The 24046-nt window shown below is 42.0% G+C and overlaps 1 protein-coding gene across 3 annotated transcripts; it reads left to right on the top strand.

Moving 5' to 3' along the window:
- The first annotated feature begins 4508 nt into the window (after positions 1 to 4508).
- pdgfbb (platelet-derived growth factor beta polypeptide b) lies at positions 4509 to 16395 on the top strand. 3 transcript variants are annotated; one of them, XR_011689720.1, is made up of 9 exons: positions 5021 to 5224; positions 10960 to 11056; positions 12275 to 12331; positions 13352 to 13545; positions 13652 to 13840; positions 14753 to 15602; positions 15718 to 15881; positions 16021 to 16063; positions 16258 to 16395. XR_011689720.1 is itself a non-coding variant. In XM_071474228.1 (8 exons), the coding sequence occupies exons 1-7, from the start codon at positions 5159 to 5161 to the stop codon at positions 15861 to 15863; spliced, it is 1599 nt and encodes a 532-aa protein (XP_071330329.1). In that variant the 5' UTR covers positions 4509 to 5158; the 3' UTR covers positions 15864 to 15881; positions 16021 to 16268. The 3 variants fall into 3 exon arrangements, 2 of the variants coding, with proteins under 2 accessions (XP_071330329.1, XP_071330330.1); XM_071474228.1 differs by having other exon boundaries at positions 4509 to 5224; positions 16021 to 16268; XM_071474229.1 differs by lacking the exons at positions 5021 to 5224; positions 16258 to 16395 and having other exon boundaries at positions 10962 to 11052; positions 16021 to 16158.
- The last annotated feature ends 7651 nt before the right edge of the window (positions 16396 to 24046 follow it).

The following is a 24046-nucleotide window of genomic DNA, read 5'->3' as shown; positions in this document are numbered from 1 at the left end:
ACACAGCCAGAAAACATGTCCCAACTAATACTAATACTTTGGTTCAGTTTTGACACCCAATAAAAGTCAGTGATGTGTGTTACAGACTACATGTCAATACTGCATTAAGACTGCATTAGTTTAACGGTCTAATGCATGATATTTGTGCATGTCCATATGTTTGTGTAGAATGACAGAAGTTGCCCTTTGCAAAAAATGTTGGAGCATGATGGTGCAGTTATGTGGAGGTCACAAAACTGCTGAGAAACCTGCTGATAAACTAGCACACAGAGATTTTACAAGCTGGCATTAGAGTTGAGGATGTGACCTGGAAGAGTCGATATCAGCTGTGAGAATTATATGCCTGTAGATTAGCCTCACTTGCAGCAGCAGGGCTACAAACATCAGAGTGACTGCTGCTGGCTCTGGACCAGAGGCTCTCTGAGCCTTTGAAGAGAGAGACTGACTGACTCTGTGTTTTCTCCTTAACATAATGCCCTCTATCAAACATGCAGCCAGATATCTTTTTACCCTAAATTTGCAGCTATATTTTCTCTTTTTTGTCTTTGGGTTTCAGTCTACTCCGCCACTTTGCATATCTCAGTGTGTCTCTGTCTGTGTGTCTGTCTCCCTTTTCTATATCTTGCGCTCTCTCGGTCCTTGTTTCAATAGAGTGCATTCCAACAATTCTTCACTGTCAGTCTCTCTCTCATTCAGACTCATTCGTTAGCTGCTGCTGACAGATCCTTGCTGAGACATGAAGACTTTGAGCTGCCATAACTCTGTCAAACTGGTCACAGCCACACTCAGCTCATTCCTATTGGGTCAATGGTACAAAATAGAAAGAGACTATACACATGTAAGCATGATATTGTATAGTCTGACTTGTAGAAACCATTATAAAAGTCTCAAATCTAAGATGGATTATCACTGTACACAGAGAACATTTAGGGTAGTTTTTGGCATGTTTGAGCTCATGCCTTTGTTGAATATAAATAACACAACCATTGGTCTCTGCACCTGAATTTACCCATTTAGTTTTTTGATCTAATTCGGCCACATTCCTGCCTCTTGGACTGGGAAACCCGAGAGCCAGGGTGAGCGGTCATACTGGAGGCTTGAGGGGCCAACTAATGGCTTCCCATTAGTCCATTTGGTCTACACGATCCTCTATTATCTCTGAGACACGCGCTGGAGAGGGTCTATCCCCACGACTAATCGAGGGTCAATTGTCTCTCCCCTTGACTCTGATGCATGTGACAGCAGCCAAATGTGCACCTCTGCGCACGCACACACACACACACACACACACACACACAAGCAGGCAACAGTGCACACGTCCACAATCCATGGTCCTTTGTACAACACAAATACAGTAGATTCATGTTTTTTATCTAGAAAAGCTGACCGCAGGGGGAGGACCCAACTATGCGATTACTGCGTCAAATTAACCACTGGAGCTTTTCAGCCAACTTCGGAAAAATGCGTGAAATCAAATGCCATCATTGTTCAAATTGAGGATTAGTTCAGGGTGCTGTGACCTTCTCCGGATCTTCTGAAAAGCTCTTCAATATGTGAGCGAGTGCTGTCATTTCTCACTCAATTGTTAAGCATAGAGGGGCCTCTGTCCTCCATTCATGGTTGAAAATGGCTGTGAGCTCGGGACACTGAGCATGTATGTGTGTGTGTGTGTGTGTGTGTGTGTTTGTGTCCATGCATGTGTGAGCCAATATATGAGGGGGTGTGATTTTGTCCAATACAAAAGTATGCTTTAACATGTGTCAGTGCTCTTCATGTGCAATTTCACTCAGTCCATGTTTGCATGTATAAGACTTTGATTTTCTTAAGATACATATAAGCCACATACACATGTATGCTGACTGATATGTGTATTTTTGTACACGCACATATGCTCACACACACACACACACACACACACACACACACACACGCACACAAACACACATGCACACACACACACACACACACACACACACACACACTACTGAGCTTTAGATACAGGTGCATATACAGTATTTTCATGAGTGTTTCTTATTAAGCTGTCGCCTCTGTAAAGAATGATGGATGGCATCTCTCAGTGGGATTGTAGTGAGATGTTACAGTCACAGGTGTGTGTGTGTGTGTGTGTGTGAGAGAGAGAGAGAGAGAGAGAGAGAGAGAGAAAGTCCGCTCGAGTGTGATTTGAATACAGGTCTTGGTGGGAAAATCCCTACCTCTAGTCAAGAACCTGCCCCCCCCCATCCTCCTCTTCCTTCTCCTCCTCCTCCTCCTCCTTTTCCCTTTCTCCTTAGAACCAAACGCTCATGTTTTGAGAGCATAAAATAAAATATGTTTTGACGTGTACAGACAAAATTAACCGAGACAGGAGAGTGGTAAAACAAGCTCACAAACACCTATTTTATCACTGTCTTTCACACAAACATGATACCACCCAAAAGTTAACCTCAGTCTACGGTTTAGAGAAAGATTACGCAATCTGTAACAAATCCGACTGACATTTCACTTGTCACAGTCGTGTGTATTTGCTTGTCCAAAATTGTCATCAAAAACGAGAAGTATTTCTACTCAAGTACAAAACCCATTATTTTTCACCTTTGGGACTTTATAATGAAAAGGTATGGCAACATAAGTTAATATACAGGATATATACACTAAGTCTGGATATAATCATTCAACTTGGCATCACCACTGTTTCCTTAGTTTTGCATTGCACTGGTATCCAAAGTCACAATTGTTATCCCATAGTGCAAGTGGCCTTGGCCAAACGTGCGAAAAAGAAACGCAGTGTAAATATAGCTCCATAGCTCATGCTGTTTCCTCCATTGACTCTTGTTAGAAAAACAATGGTATCCTATTATTCTTTGGGCCATGATTGAACTGAAAGAAAAGACTTTAGTAACTGAAGGGACATTCTTCACTGCTACAGTACTGTGCTGTTTGAGAAACATTAAGGATCTGTCATAAAATACCTTCATTCAGAAATAATACAGGGGTTTTATTGAAGAGTTTTATTGCTCACCTCACTTCACCTTTCAAACGCATTTTCAGGGATACAAACTTTCTTGCTCTTTTCCCCTGTCATATAAAATTTGGCATCATTTTAAGTCCACCAGGTCGGCCGGCTGATATACTATTTTGGGCCTGGGTCGGCGGAGTTTGCACATGCAGAGTCACTGTTGGGCATTGTTCAAAAATGTTCCCTAAACATGACTGACCGTCAAAGGTCAGGAGTCTGAGAATAACTCCTGTGATATTTAGAAACACCTTTTCTTTCCTGATAGCCTGGCCAGTGGTGATACTGAGGTAATAAGAGGAGTCAGTTGGCATGGCAACTATCCCTGTGACCTCTCGAGCAACAGTGGCTGCATAAAGGCCTGTTACGCAATAGGCCGAATTTGCTTAAAGCATCTTTTGCTTTTCATAAACTCGATGAACGAAAACAGTGAATTCAACTTCATTCAATATTTTAAACTTTTAAAATGAGGCCGCATGGCTTGGCTTCAGTCTTCAGAAAAAAAAAAGTTGTTATTGTTAATTATTTGTCCGTCTGAACCAGAATCTGTCCACAAAGTATGACGGCACCTCATTAAAACTTTAAAAAGTATAAAATGGGTGTGCCAACAGTGCACGGCTCGTTCAGATCCTTTTCTTGGCACTAATAGTAATGATAGTCCACCATTGCAAGGCCTGAATTCAAACTCTTACTCAAGTGAAGTATTAAAAGTTGTCACCGTCCGTACCATACATTAGATTACTGGATTATTAATACTGATGCACTAAAGTGTAGAAAGCCTTTAAAGTTTGTAATGGTGGAGCTAACTACTATATAATGCTGCTGTTAATCTGAAAAGTAACTATAGTATTTTGATAAATGTAGTGGAGTAAAAATGCACAATGTATCTGAAATGTAGTGGACTGTAAGTAGAAAGTGGCATAAAATGGAAATATTGACGTAAAGTACCTCAAAATTGCCCTAAATTACAAAAACTTGAGTTAATATATTTTGTTACATCCCCCCCCCCCCCCCCCCCCCACTGCTCATGAACACTGGCAGTAGATTGACGTTTTCACACATGCAAAGCTGATGGTTTTGCTGTGTGTTGGGGGTATTTCAAACCCCATCATGTGGCAAAAACAAAATTCAAATCATCAGGAAAAAAAAAAAAAAAAAGCCACAGGACTTGGCCCGGTCTCAGGAATATCTGCATAAATGATTCACGACAGAGGAAATATTGCTCAGAGCGGCAGCTGCGAGGCGGTTGTTTGTGGACTAATGTGCGCAGATTATCACCCATTCCTCAGGCAGGGGGCGGGAGAGAGATACTGTCGAGCAGACCAACAGCGCACTCTTGGAAATCTGCTCTTCCCTTCACCACCATCGCCACCACTGCCGCTGCGTAATCAGGCAGCTCCAGGGCTGAGGCGCACCGAGCCACACAGCGCTTTGCTCGTTGATAAGACTCCTTGGAAGAAGAGCACCCGTCCTGACCTGCGACGCTCTTTCAGACGCGCAGCTGAGCCGGACTTTTGGGACGCATCACGGTTACAGAGACGCTGAACTGCTGGGGGGGGGAAAAAAAAAAAAAAAAAAAAGCGAAGACAAGTGGATTTTCAAATTCTGCCATACATTAAAGAAACCGGGACATCACTGGAATAATTTCAACTCAACTTACTTTCCGAGCCTCCTGGATAGTTTTGCCTTGCGAAGTTCGGACCTTTGCCGCTGAGAAATGACGTAAAGTTTTTCAATTAATCCGAATTATCGCAGTTCAGTTTGCGCTTTTTTTTTCTCCTCTTTTTTTTGCCGAAAAAAAAACAACAACAACAACAAAAAAAAAAACAACAACAAAAAAACCCGCACACGTATGCGCAAAGGTGAACTAAACAGAGAAGACTGCGCATCCTGCCGAGGAGAAAGTTGGAGGATTGCTTTTTTTTTAACAGTGGCCGCCGCTTCTTCTTCCTCCTCTTCTTCTTCTTCATCATCATCATCTTCATCATCTTCCTCTTCCTCGGGTGTCTCCGCCACAGGGTGGACGGGCCGTCGACGCGCGCGCAGCTCCCGCGGGGCGAGCCGCCGTCCCCTCGCGCGCGGAGAGGGACCCTCGCGCGCCTCCATGAATGCCCGGTCCCACGCGGCGCGAGGCTGGGCAGCAAGATGAGCGCGTGGGTGCAGCTGCTGCTCGTGATGCTGGCGGCGTGTCCGCGGCCCGGCGTGGCCGAGGTGAGTCCGTGACCGTGGGCCCAGCTCCTCACACTCAGACAACAACCCGCACCGTGAAAACACACGCGAAGCCCCGCTCGTGTTTTACCGGATGGGGCACGAGAGGGGCATACATGTCAGCTAGTTCACTTTAAATCCTTTAGCAGCAATCAGTGTGTTTTTACGTGGCTATTTAGTTTTTTGTTTTTTTTTTTGACTTTAATTATAAGTTGGCTAACATCATTAAGAGCAGAGCTGCTGTATGTGTCCCTCACTAACTCTGTAGAAGATACACAAACCAACATGGTCATCAAACCCAGGTGTTAGGGTTAGCTATTTATTTATTTATTTTTAATAACTTTGGAGTTAGTGCACCTGCTTCAGCCTGGTCCCGTAATAAAAGCCAGCCTTTCCCTCCCTGCCTGTGAGAGGGGCGGTGGGATCCTTGCAGAAAATAACTGTTATTCCTCCCATTAACTGGCCTTATGAATGGATGCCCAGAGGCAGACACATGCAGAGGCCTTCCTCTGTGGGTGATGAGGCAGGAAACAGAAACTGCCATGAAAGGCTCCTCTGCAGCTGGATGCTCCACGTGGTTTAAGTGATGCATTCGTGGATGCTGTTCCAGATGTTGAGCGGGGCCATAAATCAGTGAGTGAGCACCATCTTACTGCAACATCATGCTGTAGAAGCCACATGCTCGTTACAGTTGATGACCTGGGAAGACCACAGTGACACTGCATGATTGTTTTCTCTAACTTTGACGCCCAGGGTGAAATTTATCTTGGGAGCAAGACGACATGATATGGTGTGCCGTGGTGCGAAAAGTTTATCATGCATCAAAACAATATGAGTTAGGTTTCTTGTTGATTTTGTGGATGTCTAAGGCTTTTCAAGTCTGTCACATGGATATTGTCATGCAGGCGGTGGACTTATATTTTCCCCCTCCAGTGAACAACCTCTGCACTGCAGCTCCAGTTTACATCACAATGCAAATCTGTCTGAATGAAGCTTTCTTAAAAACTTGTGAAAGTGAACAGGCAGTTGTGAAATATGAATGCACCATAGATGGACAAAGCCTGACTGTCTGCTTGAGGTCAAACAGGAAGACAAAACTTAACCAAGGGTCTTGTCTAGGTCAAGTGAGGCTTGACCATAATTTTGGGAAAAAGCCTCAGCCTCTTTCTTGCCTGGCTCAGAAAAACAGATTAAATCTAAATGGAGGCAGAAAGAAAGATAAAATCAGATTCACCAACTTCTATAAACTTTTTATTCTTTTTTTTTTTTGCTGATATGAAGTCTATAGAAGTTGCACAGTGACACACAGTGAATTGGATTTTATCTTTCTGTCTACCTCCATTCAGATTTAATTCTGTGAATGATTCTGGGTTTCTGAGCCTGGCAATTCATCTCTACAATGAAACACCAGTGTTAGTGGCTTTTAAAACTTAATGGAGTTTAAACACACACAGTTAACAAGTCAGTCGTGGGGAAGTGGACATTTAAACAGGTCAGAAAAGAGGGCACAACCCTTTTGCCCTTGTGTTTTTCATCCAGTCAGATGAGGTGGTAAGATTTTCCCCCAGGACTCAGTAACTTCTGCACATGTTGGAAACTGTTAGCTATCACTTAAAATAAAATCAATAAAAATACAAACAGGATGTTAACTATCAATATAATATTATATTCATCTACATTATAAAGCTCCTGAGTCATAAAACATTAGAACTGGTAGTCCTCCTTTCATTCACTGAGCCGATTGAATATAGAGACTGTACTGTATGTAGTCTGCCATCACCAGGACTGCTTCACATGAAGGTGGATTTTGTGAAACATAGCTGTGATGGATGACTTTAAATTCCTGTTGTCAACCCGTCTTTTCATTTTATGGCTTCTGTAGACACCACATGTAAAAGAAAACTCAAATTTGACAGGGCACATGTTTCAGAGGGAGAATGTTACGAAGGCTTTGAGGTACACAACCAGGAATTCCCCTATGTCTAATTTTAAAGTTATAGTCGGGGAGTCTGTGGGCTCAATCATGTCCCTTATAAAAAGAACGTTATCATAAGAGAAAGGGTTTAAAACACATCTCGTCTTGAGAGTGAGTGATAATTGAAAAGCCTGCTAATATATGAAGTGCTAGTTTTAATGAATGTATACATTCCACTATGGACCACCAAAGGGGAATCCAGCTGACACATCAAACTCCTCATTATCTTTAATTGCATCAGGCGCCTTTCTATTTCAGGACTAAATTATGACAAAGGAATTAATTAAAGTCACATTTATTCACACATTCCAGTATTGTGCACGTGCAGGCGTAGTTTCAGCGACTACATGTGAAGCCTCGCACATGTGCTGTGGCTACTGCTGCTGCTGCTGCTGCTGCTGCTGTGCCGGCAGCAAACTCGACCCTCTAATTATGTACGATTAGATGTTCCCTCTCCTCCCCTGCCCGCTGCAGCCGATGCCTGTACCTGGCATTCCTCAACCTGTCCAATAGGCCCGCAGGGGATGGGAGCTTGCCTCAGGTGATAAGTTCTGGATAATGTCAAAATTTGGGGTTTGGGAACATGAAAAATGGCAAAGAGTATACCAGACACCATAAGGTTGTTATCATTATAGGGAGCAGTTCTGTTATGCAGTACGGTTTCTAAGAAGTGGTACTGCAGGAAGTCTTGTGTGTTGCTGTAGATAAACATAAAGCTAAAATCATAGCAGCTAATCTAACAGCTGTTGTTGTCTCTGCTTTATCATCAGAAGCCCATTATTTGAAAAAGGCCAACTGCTCCAGATGCAGATGAATGATGAGACAGATTTTGTTCACACTCCCAGCACAGGGAAATATTAGCATTCAGACTCACTGACTTCACCTTTTATTTGCCATTTTAGGGGTAATTAATCAGCCCTTCACAAAACCACAGGGACGCCCCTATGGCTTCTTGAAGGGAAGGATGACATTAGAGAAATTTGACAATTTCTAGTTAATTATCTAGTTCCAGCTTCTCAGTTGTGACATTTTGCTTTTTTTTCTTTCTTTCTTATTGGACATTAACTGAATATTTTAGGGTTTTGAGTGTTGGTCCTACAAAAGATGCAATATCATGACATCACCTTGGGCTTTAGGAAAATGTGATGGGCATTTTTCATAGTTTTCTTATGTCTCATAGACTAAGCTATTAATTGATTAATTGAAAAAATAATCAACAGATTTATCCATGATGAGAATAATCATTAGTTACAGACTTACTTGTTAGTATAGTTATCAATTACAGGATATATCTGTTTTATCTTATTTTATTTTAGTATCTTGACATTAACTGTATCAAAATACTCGTCCCTCATAGTTTCACATTAAACATAACCAATGTGTGTTTACATATTCTGTCTGTGCCGTTTGAATCTGTTTACATCTGTTTTGTTTATCAGAACCAAAGTGTTTATTTAATATTTCCTGCTTAGACACAAATCGTCATGACAGCAGGCACCACGGTGAACAAAGGCATACATCCTATAATTAACATCAGACACAATTAGCCAAGCGGGCAGGTTTGCTCCGTCGGCGGAGGGAGGAAATAATCATGATGACTCCTCAGGGGCATCAGGCAGTTCTGCAATGGAGATGTAAGTGTAATACAGAAGGCATTTCCCTGCTGGATAATTTGACTGTATGAAAGGCTAACCAACAATGGGGGAGAGTCAGTGGCATACAGTATGGGCAGGGTGAGAATACATGTTCATGCATGGATGGCTACTTCCTTTGGCTACAACCTGCTTCCCGCCGGGATGCGTCCTATTCTTCACAACCTGAATGGAATGGTACACTGGACTGGACTTGCACTATTAAATGAATCTCTATTTTAGAGAAAAAGTTGTGTGCGCAACATAACACATTTTGCCTATTTCCAAATGCTGTTGTGTGTTAATTACAAGACGGTTAATATTTTGTTAACCGGTGTACAAGCCGGACCACATTTGCTCCCTTGAGGTCATCTTCATCGGTTCATCTCACCCTGTGGTGGCAAAGCAAATGAAGCACATCCACCACATTTAAACCAATGTGAGGAAGTGTGTCGACCCATGTCTGATCCTTGTCCATTTCAACCGGCCTTTTATTCATCTATTATCCCTCTTTTTTTCAGATGCACCTCTCCTCCTCTCTATATCACTCCTTCCCCCACTTCCTGACTCCTTCCTGGCTCCTTTGACCCCTAAATGTTAGCAGATGAGAAGACACAACGCCAATAGTCATTCACCCTGCTCTTAGTGGCCATTGTGTGTCTGCTTTGGTTAATACTCCCGCGCCCCCAGCTCTCTTACCCATTAATGACTGGGGGGCGGGGGGTTAAACCCACAGTCAATCCATAGGAGGACAATGTAGAGGTGCTGCTTGGCATTTGTTGTGGTGATATGGATAAATTTTGTTAAGTGCATGTTGTTCAAGGATAAAGGTAATGTTATCTGGTCCCTTTGTTATTATCAACAAATCCAATAAGAAAAACAAAACCAGATATTAATTTTCCTATTACCTGTGGAGCCAGAACCTGATATTATGGATGCCTCTACACCATAAAAATTCAGTGTCTCCCAAAAACTAGTGATTATCTTTGCGCTGAATGATATATTCCTTAATTGTGATAAACACAACAGGTGCAGTAGTGTATTGATTTCATACATAACTGGAGAGATATTAAGGAAAAAACTAAACAAAACAGCAATTCTCAGTGATTGGTATTCTCAGCCAGTCATAATTCAGTGTTGCTCAAGTGTTTACAAGCATCACAGCTGTAAACAAACCCTTCACAGCCACAGACAGTATTATAGATTCAAATCTAGTTAATAATAAATAAACAATGTTAGTTTTTGTATTAAAAGTCCAGTCATTTTGAGAGAGATAGCAGGTTTGAGTTTAGAGCCTTGGGATTTGGTTTTTGAGAGATTAGGGCTGCCACTGACCAAAGATTTTCCTGGTGACTAGTAATTGTTAGTTCAAGCCATTAGTCGACTAGCTGTCACAGGTGTATGATATTGATTTAATTATTGAAATATGTATTTTTATGAGGCATCAGAAAACTGTTTGAGTCCCAGGCTCAGACAGAATATTTTAAGGAGCATTGTTAACGCTGCCACTGCAAAATCTGTAATGATTCTAAACCTGCAAGCTGAACGTTAAAGCGAGCGGCAGTGCTAAGAGCAGGCTACTCACATGCTTCAACCTTGTGTGAGGCTGGTGATCGATAGGCGAATGTTTGCCTGTCTTCGCATGTCACCTTGTTTGGGTCGTCCTTTACCCTCTCAAAATGATCCCCAAGCTTTGGATTTCCTGTTATTACTAGCTGTTAACTGCAGGGACCAGCCGTGTAAACGGTGACTGACTGAGTGACTGAATGTTGCCACTTCTTGTTGATGGGGACAGCTCTAGAAGAGCTACTGTTTTGTTTACATTTTGATCACCTATTGTGCCTCAGTCAAGCGACTACACGCACTGAAGCACTTGTGATGAGCTTGTGGCAGAAGTACAGCAGTGTTATTCCATTTCCTCAGAGGAACTGTTTGGAAAACGCTGTAATGCCTGTTGCAGGATGCAGAAGGGTGGGAAATTCTCAAATAGCTATTCTTATAGTCTTGTCTACTGCTGAAAAAATGTCTACATGCTTATGTGACTTCTTCTTTTCTTCTTTTCCCATAGTCATTTTCGAAGATGGTGCAGAGTGATGTACGATATCTTATTTCACTGGTCTTGTGTGTTTCAGGGGGACCCTCTGCCTGCAGCCCTGGTGGAGCTGGTTAGAAACAGCCCCATCGCCTCCATAGAGGACCTTCAGCTGCTGCTGCTCTCTGACTCCGTAGGTAAAGATCAGAGCGTTTTACTTTCATTGTTACATACACTGTGTTATTATGGACCCTAACACAGCTGTACTCTGTTCGCATTCTTACTTTAACCTGAACAACATGTTAAATCCTAAAGCAAACAGAACAATTTTTAACTTTACTACTAATGGAACCAATTAGACCAGTTCATTTGTTTATTCTGCAAACGAACCATATAATTCGGCAGACTAACAGTTGTATATCTGCCCATAACACTAATGTGATCTCTAATCTTCTGTATTTGTAGCTCGTTTATTACAAATAAAACAAAAATATTTTGGCAGCATTGTCTAGAATGTGGTTATGCTGATATATTTTTTAACCAGAAAGTATCAAATATGTAGTCAACAGTTTCACGTGAAACAGCACAACCTTTGGGCTTATGATCCTTTCAAAATAAAGTGCAAAATGCTGTGCCATCAATCAAAAACATTTTCTTACTTCCTAAAATTATGGCAGTGTAGAGTAGGGCTGCACGATATGCAAAAAATGCGTGGGGGCCTGTACCATGTTACTTTACCTCTGGAGAATAAGATTTGTAGGCTGGGGCATCTCTGTAGCACCACAACACTTATGGTGCTAACAATGCACAAAAATGTTGTGACACATTTTACCTTTATCAAAAAACTTGCAGCTCCTGTGATTTCACTTATATTTCGCTGTGCAGCCCTATTGTTTCCATTCAACAACAGCCTAATAAATGAAGCCCAGTAATGCAGAGACAACCAACTCAGTCAGTTCAGTAGGCTGATTTACATGTTTTCTGTTGAATGAAGACTTAGTTATTTATAATTTCAGATACTATTTAAATGGGGGAAATTGTAATCAAGAGTACAGTAAATAATAGTGTAAATGTATGTGGCCAATGCAAAGATGAACTGACAAGTAACAACATCAGATCAAAGTTAGAATTACAACAACAGTTACTTCAACTAGCTCGAAGTCTCTCACATGCACACTCACATCAGTCACATGTGACATTAACTACCCCCACACCCTCTTTGTTTCTCCCCCTCTCTCCTTCTGTCCTTACACACCCACATGCGAGGACTTAGGCTCATGTTTTATCTCCACACATGCAGAGGGCGCTAGAAGGCCCTGGAATGGAATATTACACCACATGCCAAAAAACGGACTGAGCATAAATCAGTTGCCATGTTTATTCACATGATGTATTTGTTTATTGTTTTGTCTCAGATGAGGAGGACGGGACTTCTGCAGCCAATGGAGGTCACAGACTACCAAGGAGCCTTGGTGAGCCAAGCCCCCCCCCCCTTCCTTTTTGTCCCTTTTTGCAGCTGAGCACTGGTTTCTTGTTGCACTCACAATGTAAATTTATTGTATATCATGAAGGAGAGAGACATTGCTGCTATTACTCTCATGTGGCTTCTTTAGATCTAAAAAAGGCCTTCTCATGACATGGCTGATAATACATGCATTGGTTTGTGAGGATACATGTGTGCCTATTCCTGCTCAAAAATAGATTATTAGAGGGTCGAAGTGCTGAAATGGAGAATTCCTGATTTTCCTCATGAATGTTAAAGTACTCCATCCTCATTAGTGTGGGACAGCGGGTGTGTCCAGTCAGCCTTCTTTGGAGTTGATTTATGTGACAAGTATGGTTTTAGTGACACGGTAAAATCCTTCCCATTAACCTTTTTAAAGCTATCATGATAAAGCAGATGTCTACACCACTAGACATCAATCTACAACAGTCTGGGTGACTTTGCTGGACTCCCTCTGGCATGAGGAGACACTAATGGTCCTACATTAATCCTCTTGTAAAGTATGCCCAGTATCTTATATGTGTCTGTATATGCCAACCCACAAAGTAGCTTATTGAATAGTGAACATTTCTGAAGCACAGGGGAATAGAATTCCCCCGTGTTTCAGACCAATGCAACGCTGATTAGAAGAAGCTGTAGCATATCTGCTCATTCCAAATGCATGAGTTTCATTTTATAGTCCGTCTGCTTGTTTCTGCTCTGCAACAGCTACAGACAGGCTCTACTGGATGCTCCGGTGCTAGTGGAGGATAGTTATAGTTGAGCTGCGTAAGTCGCAGCCACCGTTGTATAAAACGGTAAATTGGGCTTCAGTGATCATGTCACACTATCCCATAAATAAACATGCAGTCCAGCACTTGATGAATGAGCCAGCTAACAATTTGGGAGGGTTTAGATTTCATGAGGAGCCCCATGTGCTAATACTCATGATAATGCTAACACCAGTACCACAAGCCATGCTCACACTCGGTCATATGTCGTCCCTCAGATGCCCAGCCAGCCCAGCAGGCTCTGTGTAAAGTTCGCACAGAGGTGGTTGAGATCACCAGGGCGATGCTGGACCGTAGCAATGCTAACTTCCTGCTATGGCCGCCTTGCGTCGAGGTGCAGCGCTGCTCTGGCTGCTGCAACACCAAGAGCCTGCAGTGTGTCCCTGTTGTCACACACACCAGATACCTGCAGGTAAACAGCCACACACATGAAAATATACAGACAGAAGTAAAAATGGAGCCTGCAATGTGTTTTTGTTACACTGTTAATTTCCCCCCGTGACTCCCACCTTCTCCAGGTCATGAAGATTGAATACGTAAATAAAAGACCCACTTATGCTAAAGCAGTGGTATCAGTGGTGGATCACGTGGAGTGCCGATGTCAGCCCACGCCACGTGCCCCGGTGCCCAAGAAAAAGTCACCTCGCAGACAGCACACCCACCTGCATCGAAACCAGACCCTCAGCCAAGAGCACGGACAGGGACAGGTACAGTGTGAATGCTACTGTGCATGCTCTCTGTTGTTTGGGGGATTTTACAACCACTTTAAAGGTGCTATATGTAAGTTTCTGCTCTTGCTATTGCAGCCTAAAAGGAAAAAAAAAACTGAATTCCTTTACTCAGCAACAGTTGTCTCTAGCAACCCTGTTGTTTTGCTTCTATTTCTATTATTTCTTTTCTTCTGTGGAAGCTAGCATGCTACCCAGCTAGCTCTGGGCTGGTTGATCCATTGTATCACCCAGCCTGTCCTCAGTTCCACATGAGCAGTAGTGTGTAAAGAAATGAAGTTTGATGCTTAACTCACAATGCTTCTATATATATGGTAAGTAAACAGCTGCCTTGGATAAGCAAAAATATAAGCAAGAATTAGCAATTTGTTTTATGTATCCAAACATTGAAATTGGCACAACTTATGGCAAAACTGTTTCAAAATAAGGCTATGGTGATACACAGTGCTAATGAAGGTCTGATCACAACAACACTGAGATTTCCAGTAGAACTGCAACTCTTTGCCTAACCACTTATTAAACGACGAAATGTCTGAATGACCTGCAACACTTCTTCAACTCTGATCCACAATAAAACACATAAAAAGACTTTACCTTTGTGGATAACTTTTTCTGTCAAAAACCCACCAGAATAGTTACATGGTTCTCAAGACTTTGTTGCTGTTTAATGTATTTATAATGCAGTGAGTTGATTTTTAAGTAAAGGTTTGGACCCATATTTTAAAACAAGATAATAAATACACTAGAAAATCAGTGTAGACTTAGTTTGTCACACAAATACATAGTACACGTGGAATGTTTACTCATCAACACTGATTACAAACGGACAAAACTGAGATAAGCTATACTCAGTTAAGCTGAACTGAATTTTGTTGAATTTTATTACCAAAGGTCAAGATGCACTCCAAGGACGAGCTCCATCAGTGGGACGAGCTGAAACAGAACCAGAGAGCTCACCTGGAGGATCTCCTGGAGCAGCACTGGAGCCCCAGAGGAGACACCTTCACTCAGCCTGGAGAAGGCTACAGTCTGGCTGGGGAGGACACGTCTCGGTCTGGAGAGGCTGTTCACTTTGCTCCACACTGGGCGCACAACTCCAGCAGGCTCCATGGGACTGAAGACCAATCTGAGAATCCAGAGAATGTGGAAAGGAAGGATGGTAGGATCTCAGATGGCAACAAGACTGTGTCCTCAGTGGATGATGTTGGTGTTGAGGTGAAGAACAAGTTGGCAGAAGGTGGGAATGGGTTTCTGCTCAACATCACTGAAGGGAAAGTTAATGAGGGAAACGGAGGCAGGGACAAAGTTACACAAACACACAGCCCATTATTGCAAGAAGACAAATCCAAATTTTCAAAGAGTCACACGAGTGGTATCTCTCAGCCTGTTACTCAGAATCCTCAAGCCAAATTCAGCCCGACTGAGGAAACCATTAGTGAGAGAGTTGGGAGCAGGGTCCGACCGACCAAAGAGCCAAATCCAGACCCTCAACAGCAGACGAGACGGCGACAGAACGAGACTCCAGAGGAAGAGAGGATATTACAGATTGAGGAGGCAAAACTGGAGGAGGAGAGAAAAGAGCTTCTACTCCTCCACAAGAGGTTGGACCAGGAGAAGGAGCTACTGAGACAGCAGCAGATGAAACGAGAAGAGGAGGAGAGGCTGAAAGAAAAGGGCACAGACGGTCGGCATCACCTGCACGGTAAACATCATCATCTGCAAACAACAACACAGAAACCAGGTAACAGGCAGTGTTTAACACTTTGGAGTAATAAAACAAACATGAAAGGAGAATAAAAGTAATGCTCTTTTTTGTTTTTAATTTTTCCTGTAATATGTAAATTCTACTGTTACAGAGACAACAACATCTACGACTACCACACGAAAGCCCTCGCCTCCAGCAGGCCCCAGACCTCCAGCTCGTCCAAACCAAACAAAGAGAAGGATGAGGAAGAATCGCAAACGGATCAGCAAGGCAGCTATGAGAGCAATGCTAATGTAATGACTAAAATCAACCCAGGTGAGTTCACAGAGGACACATTAAGAGAATAGAATAAAAAGTAATGATTTGATAATGAGCTAGTTAATGTGAAACTGTGGAGAACTGTGCCACTGTGTGTGAAGTTTAAAGCATGCCTCCCTATATTTTCCCCCCTCAGGGACACGACGTGAACTTGGTGTATTTCGTGGAAAAATCCAGAGGTGAAGCAGAGTGACTCCCTTCATATAAATATTTATTCATTCATTCAGTAACCTGCTCATCCTGTGAGATCTCCTCAGTAACACTACTAATAACTGTCTGGTGAACCTGTAATTACACCTGGATGGAGTAAGACGAGGGTGAGAGGAAAAGTGGAATAAAAGGTGGACCTTTTTTTTTTTTTTTTTTTTTTAAGGGAACACTTCTCTACAACGACAGTTGCTGGTAAGAGGGAACAAGTGGCATCTGAAGACTGACAAATTGTGTGCAAGCACAATACATCTGGACTGAAACTGCATCGCTGTAGAACTGTGGATAATAGTGCAATTTCAAGACTCTTCTCGAAGCCAGGTTTTGATATCAACAGAGAGAAACTGCACTTATATATTGACAAAACCGAGTCTATATGGGGTTTAAATGACAAAGTTTGTTGCTGAAAGACTTGATTCTGTGATAATTACAGTCAGACTGGACTATGACGTGTGTTTGGTGGGAAAATGGACATAAAAATGGACATAACTCTCATGAAAGAATCTGTTGCATTGTAATTGGATAATCTAAGAGACAATCATCAATAGACTGCGATGACAACTAATGAAATGACCAGTATTTCCATGTGTGATAAAACTCATATTTAGGGCTCAGTGTTGACTCTGTTGGGAAGATAAAGCTGTGTAGATTTAACGTACCAAGGCCTGATATCAGTTATTAGCTCATAAAACAGTGATGGTCTCTCTCTAACCATATTTAATATTTAACTCATTGCAAACACTGGAATTACACAGATGTGATCAGAGAACAAAAACATAAAATGTTGCATTAGTGAGGTGTCTTCTTTTCACAATCTCATCACAGGTGTGAAAAAAAAGAGTGAGGTGGTATCTGAATATGAGGTGATGGCGTCACACCTGTGAGCCGGCTGTGTGCTATGTTTCTTATTTATTTGTCTCTACCATTACTGTGGATTAACGCTCCATAGAAATACTGCAAACAAGTTGTCGTTGAGATACGTATACAACATTCAGTCTGTCGCGATGGCTGGGTGGTTGAATTAGAAACAATGAACGAATGAAGTTAAAAAAAAAAAAAAAAAAAAGATCAAAACTTTCTGTGACCTCCCAGTGTCATGCAGTGTTTAACTTCTGTGTCAAAAAGTGTGTGCATGTGTGTTTGTTTTGTGTGGTGTAGTGCGTGCATAGGTGTGTGCCCACACCTACACTTCTGTCATGCATCTCAATACTCATGTAGCAGCATATATCTGTTTCTCTCTGTCTCTTTCTCTCTTTGATAGAGAGGTTGTTTTTTTCCCCCCATGTTATGTTTAGGCAGAAACGATCACGTTCCTTTTAAACTCTGGAGGAGGGGAAAGAAACACCCATCCACGCCATATTTTCTTCAACTTCCCCTGTATTGGTTTTTATTAATCTACCACACATTGTTTTTGACATTTCATTTACAGGAAACTGAATGGGTCAAAGCAAGTGAATCAACAGCTAGTCACTGAAAGGGACAGCAAAACTTTGCAAATGTAGATATTGTTTTTGTGTATTTCCATTAGCAAAACAACACGTTTTGGTTTTCAGTAATCCATAATCAGCCAGACATCTTAAGTTATTGAAAAACATGGCTTGTATGTCCTTTGTGTCAACTTACAACTGTTACTGATTTTGTCTGTTTTATTATGAGATATGATGAAAATAAGGAATGTCTGTGATAACGTTGCCACCTAATGCTATTTTCATATGGGTATAAGAAGCTAATGTGCTTAAATCTACTTTGTTTTTGTGTTTTTATTCCTTCCTGGATTTTCTTCCAAAAGGCTCTTCCATTTCATAACAATATTTTGTTATGAAATGTGCAGCTGTCATTGGGCCAACAACTGCTGCTCTACAGAAGCAACAGACAAACAAAGCACAACTGATTTTAAGGCGAAAGGCCAATTCATGCGTCCACTTGTCCATGTGGGTCCATGTGACATCATTTTCATTATCTGCCCAAGTCTGTACAGGGTCCATGTCAGCGTACAACCCAAAGATTTGAGTTCACACTGCAAGCACAACAACTGTGCATGCAAATAAACTAGACACTTGTTTCGTGCACCGTATGTATATAATGTTTATGTCTCATCCTTAGTCCTTTTCTCCTTATTCAATATTTTCTTTTTTGACTTTCTCATCAGTCAAATACAACAAACGAGCTCCTCTTGTGACCAGGAGATTGCCATCATGTTTTCTAATGTTCGTATGTGGAGCGAGTTCGTGTACGCATACCATGATTGTGGTATGAATAGAAGCATCCAACCGAGGGCAGGTGGAAACCATGAGTTGGCCTTAAGAGCCTACAGTCGACTAAGTGGCTGAGTACTTAGGCACAGTGGTGTTTTTTTGAGCTCAATGCTAATGTCAGCCAATGCTGACACACTTGCAGTGACAATGCTAACATGCTGATGCAAAGCTGGTATGATGTTTGCCATGTTTAGCATCTCAGTTTAGCATGTTAGCAAGCTAACTTTTGCTATTAAGAAATTACAGCTGAGGCTGATGATGCCATCATGTTTGCAGGTATTTAGTCAAAAATCACAGCATTGTACAAAATGAAATTTAGAAGTTTTGACTGTTGATAACGCTGAAGAAAAAGTTTACCAACATTTAATATGAGCACAAAAATTATCACAGTTCATGCCGAGGGGGATATGAATGTGTCTAACAAATTTCAAGGTAATCCATCCAATGGTTGTCAAAACATTTAACTAAAAGCCGAAAATAGCACCTTTATGGTGGCACTAGAAGAAAGGTCAGGCAGTCGCCAGAGTTAATAGAATGCATTCTTGCCACCATGTGTATCCGTTTACAATTGGTGGCCAAACCAGCAGACAGACCAACACTGTCACTCACAGAGCCATGTGCGAGGCCCTTTCAACTCCAGGGTCACTGCTCATTCACATGACAGTTCACTTGAGGTTTCAAGGCAAGAGAAGTGTCCCAGATGATCCCTTTAGTCTCCTACAGCTTCTTATAATCAGAAGGCGGATGATTTTTTTAACATCAAACATTTAGATGTCGCAAGGATAACATATCACTTTTTGATGACATCATGAAATATCTCAATTTCTTACCACTTAATGAGCCCAGGTGGACTTACATACTAAGTGTGTTTGACATGTTGTGTCCACACAGTGCATCTTCAGCTCTCCACAGACATCGTATTGACTCCTTACATTCACTGCTTTGTATTGAGTGTTAGTCCTAGTGATGTGCAGTGAGGTTTGTTCAATCTGACAATAGAGACAGAAAAGAAATAGTGGGGGTTGATGTACTGTAGGTGAACTCTGGCACACACTCTCTCGATGGTTTGTTTTTCACATTTACCCACTTGACTCTTGGCTGCACAAACCCCCCAACTCAGCAGTCAGCTGCATAGCTACGTCTACATCTGCTTTCCTGTCTAAATGGAATCATACAAGGAATGGCTTTGCAGCACAATAAATGCTAATAACCATCTTTAAAGGATGCAGATGTTTTTTACATCTTAACACATTTTGGGCCTAAGGAGCCTTGTTGTCTTTATACATTTTTTTTTTTTACAAATAACTAGAATTGATCTCACATTTATCTGTATAGTATCTGTCCCTTACCCTTAACATCCATGTATGTGACTTGTTAAACTCAGTGTGTATTCAGGTATTCATGCATTACTTCCCGTTGCCCTACTGTCAATCTCACACAGACATACTACTTCTAAACAGCAGACCATCTCCAAATTCAGCATCAAGGTGGGATGCCTGTTTTTCCGTGGGTGTCTGAGCTGCTCCCCACCCCCCATGGACCTCAAACAAGAGCAGGGAGATGTGCCGGGAGGCTTGTTGACTGTGACAAACACACACAGGCCTACTTGCGCTCATTCAAACACACACAGGGGTCAACCACCATGACAGTGTCTCTGAGGGACCAAGGACTGTGACTAAAGACACAGGATGGTTCATAGCTGACTGGCTGACCTTAAAGGACGGTCAGTCAGTCAGTTAGTCAGCCACTGTTATCTAACCAGTTAACAACCACTGGAACAATATAATGACCCATCATGAACAGCAGAAAAAACAGACTCGTAACAAACTATGACCCATCTATTAAAATCAATTGATCCCAATCAAACCAGTTAAATCAACTGTGCTGCAGTCACTAAATTCTGAAATCAATTATAGTAAGAAAACAATTCAAACCCAAAGAACCTACAACTTAGCCCCAACTCTCCTCTGGGTCCTGTAAGACTCCAGAGGCTCCTAGATTTGAAGCCAACCTATAGCTAACAAAAGCCTTTCTGTTTGCATGTTTACTCTATATGTTGTCCAAAACATGCAGGTTAGGTAAATTGTAAATTGCAAATTGCCCAAAGCTGTGAGTGCGAATGTTAAGTCCATCTCTATGTGTCCATCTCCTGTGACAGACTGGTGGCTTGTGCAAGGTTTACCATGCTTTTTGTGCATTGCATGCCAGGACAAACTCAGAGTGAATAGGATTTCTGCTGAGACGCTCGTCTGGTAGCTTATTTTAGGCTCGTCTTAATCATCTGTTTTAAGGCTAGGATATGCTCAAAAAGAGCTAATTCATATGATGTATTTTGCGACCATATTGGAAGACAAAAGTGTTTATAGCTGTTTTGAGTGGCCACACTTGAAAGTGTGTGCTCAACGTGTGCGTCATAAACACAGATAAGACACAATAATCATAAAAATGTGGGGGTAATGGCACATGACAGGCACTTTCAGATGATCTCTCCTGGAAGAAATTCATAGTGTTACACTCAGGTGTTCACCCAAAAAGAGCCAGAAATAGCTGAGTCACGGTGAAAAAAGAGTCTGAATGAAGGGTTTGACCCCTGGCTCTTTTCACACACATCTGGCCAATCACAGTGTGAATGTAGGATTGCCGGTTTCAGAAAGTAACAGAAGTTATTGGATGCAGCCCAGTTTCAACACTGAAAAGGTGTGTGTGTGTGTGTGTGTGTGTGTGTGTGTGTGTTGGGACATTTTTGTCAAAGCGTACTGATGTCTTGTGTTCTAAGGGACATAAATCAGTGACATTGTGGGGAATAGCCTCCCTTTTGAGAGAAACACATGTCCTTGTGGGGACAGGGGTGTTATTCCCTTGTTCCCACAACACATGTTAACTCTAACTCTTTGGGTTAAGACTTGGTTTAAGGAAAAAGGTGGGGTCAGGTTGGGGGTAAAGCATGAAGTGGGTATGGTAAAGGTTAGGTTAAGTCTCTAGAGAATTAATGAATGCAATGTCCCCCTAAGTGATGGACACAAGTTTGTGTGTGTGAAACCAGGCATTTAAACATGTGGTGGACCTCTAAGAATGTGCATCCACGCAGAACAGGAGCAGCTTTAGTCTGACTTCTTCAAGATCTGTTCCTTCATCCCGTCTAATCTCATTGATGGGAGACACCCGCCATTATACACTGTCAGAATGCACATTTTTCCATACTACAAAGAGAAAGTGTAATTTAAATCATACATCGTTCCAGGTCTTGTCCATCAGCAAAAAACAAATACAAACATAGAAACAAGGAATGAAAATGTTTCCTCTTTTGTCCTTCTGACTTGTATCAAATCGACCAGGTCGATAAGTAATAAGAAAATATAGTACTTTAACAAAAACAGAAAGGGCACGAAAACACGAAAAGAAACCAGACCATCCAAACCATCGTGACATTTCACTGCCCTGACAAAAAGCATCTATGTCCAAACTGCCTTCGAGGACGTGTCTCTGTCATGACTGTCTGTGTTTCAGTTTGGCCTGGATTCCCCGATGTACAGTAGTTAGGAAACAGGAGGCCTTTGAACAGGAGGTTACACAAGCATCCGTGTGGCGCCACGCACCCCCTACACCTTCCAGCGCTTTTATTTTCCTGTTTTTATGTACGACAAAGGACAGGGACATGCTGTACACAGATGACCACACAGTTACCTCACCCTCAAGCCCACACACAAACTAACATTGGTGTTTCCATCATTCACTTGTTCACTCCATGGCTTTCCGACGGTGAGATTAAGGAATGTGTCTGTTTAGAGCAACAGAAAAAGGCAAGAATGCTGGAAAACACATAAAATCACCTTTCCCTTCCTTTCCCCAACGTTGGTCAAGGCTAAAGAAACAAGAGTGTGAGCGCCTTCATGGGGCATCGTGACTTAGTCGGTGTGTGTCACACTGCTCCTCAGCCTCATCAGACAGGAAGCTGTACCTAGCGATGGGCTGAAAACACAGGAAGTCGATATCAGCATGCCTGGAATTCCAGCATTGTGCTCTCTGACACGACAGACTTGTGCATCGGTCAAACACAATCTCTATCATGATATAAATGTTTTACAGTAATGTTGCATTGCAGCATCATACACGCTTGCACAGTGCATACCATCTGTATTACACACTCACACCTGCTTCCAGAAACTGACAGACCCCGAACACTGTGTACAACCCTGTCAGGCTATACAGATGTGCAGATAAACAGAGCAATAAGTTAGATAATGCTGTGAAAGTGTGTGTGTGAGGAAGAGAGAGATGGTCTTACCACTATACACACAGCTTTGCAGACACAGTGATATCCAGAACTGTCTTACCTGAAAATGTAGCACCTGTTAACAAACACGGACACACACTAGTAATGCACCCAGGGTAACAAATATGCAAGAGATTAAGAAACACACAGTCACACAGAATCTGTGCCCGCGGACAAAAACTATTTTTGGCCAGAGATAAGAGTTTGGTTTCCATCTTATGTTTCTGATACGTTGCAAGTTATGACTTTGTGTCATAAATCTCTTGTATGTACTCTTGTACATCAGAGAGAAAGACAGAAAGAGGGACAGAGAGTTCAGTGTGATCGATGAAAAAAAACGGTAGTGTGATATGAACAGACAAGAGACTCTGCTGCCCTACAGAGGCAAACCGCCGTACTAAAGAGAGTGTGTGAATGAGAAATTTGCAATACCAACAAAACCAAACTAAATCGCAGTCGTGGCAGTAGCTGCGGTAGCTGCAGTCTGGCTATGTATAGCTGCCCAGGCTGCAATAACTTCACTCTAGCTTGTTAATACCTGGGCTATAAATGCTGCTGTCATACTCACTGCACTCTGGCACAGAGAAACAGCCAACTACGCAGCTAAAACATAAACGCTGGGCTATAGAGTGCCACAGGACGGAGTTCTAAAACCCGTAAAGTAGTTAGCATTTTAGCGCTTCTGTTTCCCTTGTCCTGAAGTCTATGTGTTGTTTGGTTTTTGGTTAGATGGCTGAAAAAAGGTTTGGTGGTTAACACAAGACATTATCACATTTCATTCTAAGACGTAAAATACGTCAGTAAATATCCCTGTCATGATTTCTTTAAGTTTGTAAAAGTAAAAAAAGCTAACAAGTGGTTACATGAGACTACAGAGGTTGTTGGGGACGTTAAATGTCATCCCACTGAGCACGAACACTGATCTATTCACCACTCCGCCTCTACATCCTCATGTTTATACCTACAAAGGAAAGGCTTTTGTAGAGGAGGTAATAGCTAAATGAAACTACAAGTTGGAAGTTTAGCTGTGGTGACGCTGAAGTCATGTGATGGTAGTGTAGTTTGCTCATAGCCTAGCATTAGCCTTTTAATTCTGGTGATTGCATTTAGGCTTCAAAAATGATAAAAGTGGTGTTCATTTGATTATCCTGCTGAACAAAATGTGTAGGTATCATGAACTCTTGTTTGTCACAGAGCTTATTTTCTGCAATAAAGCCCGTGTAAAAATGACATTGGCTTTTTGTCTATATATATAATTTCAGCTTTTGACCCCACTGGTATCACAGAAATGCACATGATATAACTTCTGCCACTAGAGGTCTGTAGCAGACTTAAGATCCAGACATCCGTTTTTCATGTGGTTACCTTGTAAACAACCAAGAGTCAATGCTGACTGCTTCTGGCAGGCAACCACAACTATGTGCAAA

This window comes from Trachinotus anak, unplaced genomic scaffold (genome assembly GCF_046630095.1).
Source record: "Trachinotus anak isolate AG129_WGS33_773 ecotype Australia unplaced genomic scaffold, CSIRO_AGI_Tana_v1 ptg000003l, whole genome shotgun sequence".
Taxonomy (NCBI): Eukaryota; Metazoa; Chordata; class Actinopteri; order Carangiformes; family Carangidae; genus Trachinotus; species Trachinotus anak.
This window is presented reverse-complemented; position numbering and strand designations above follow the sequence as displayed.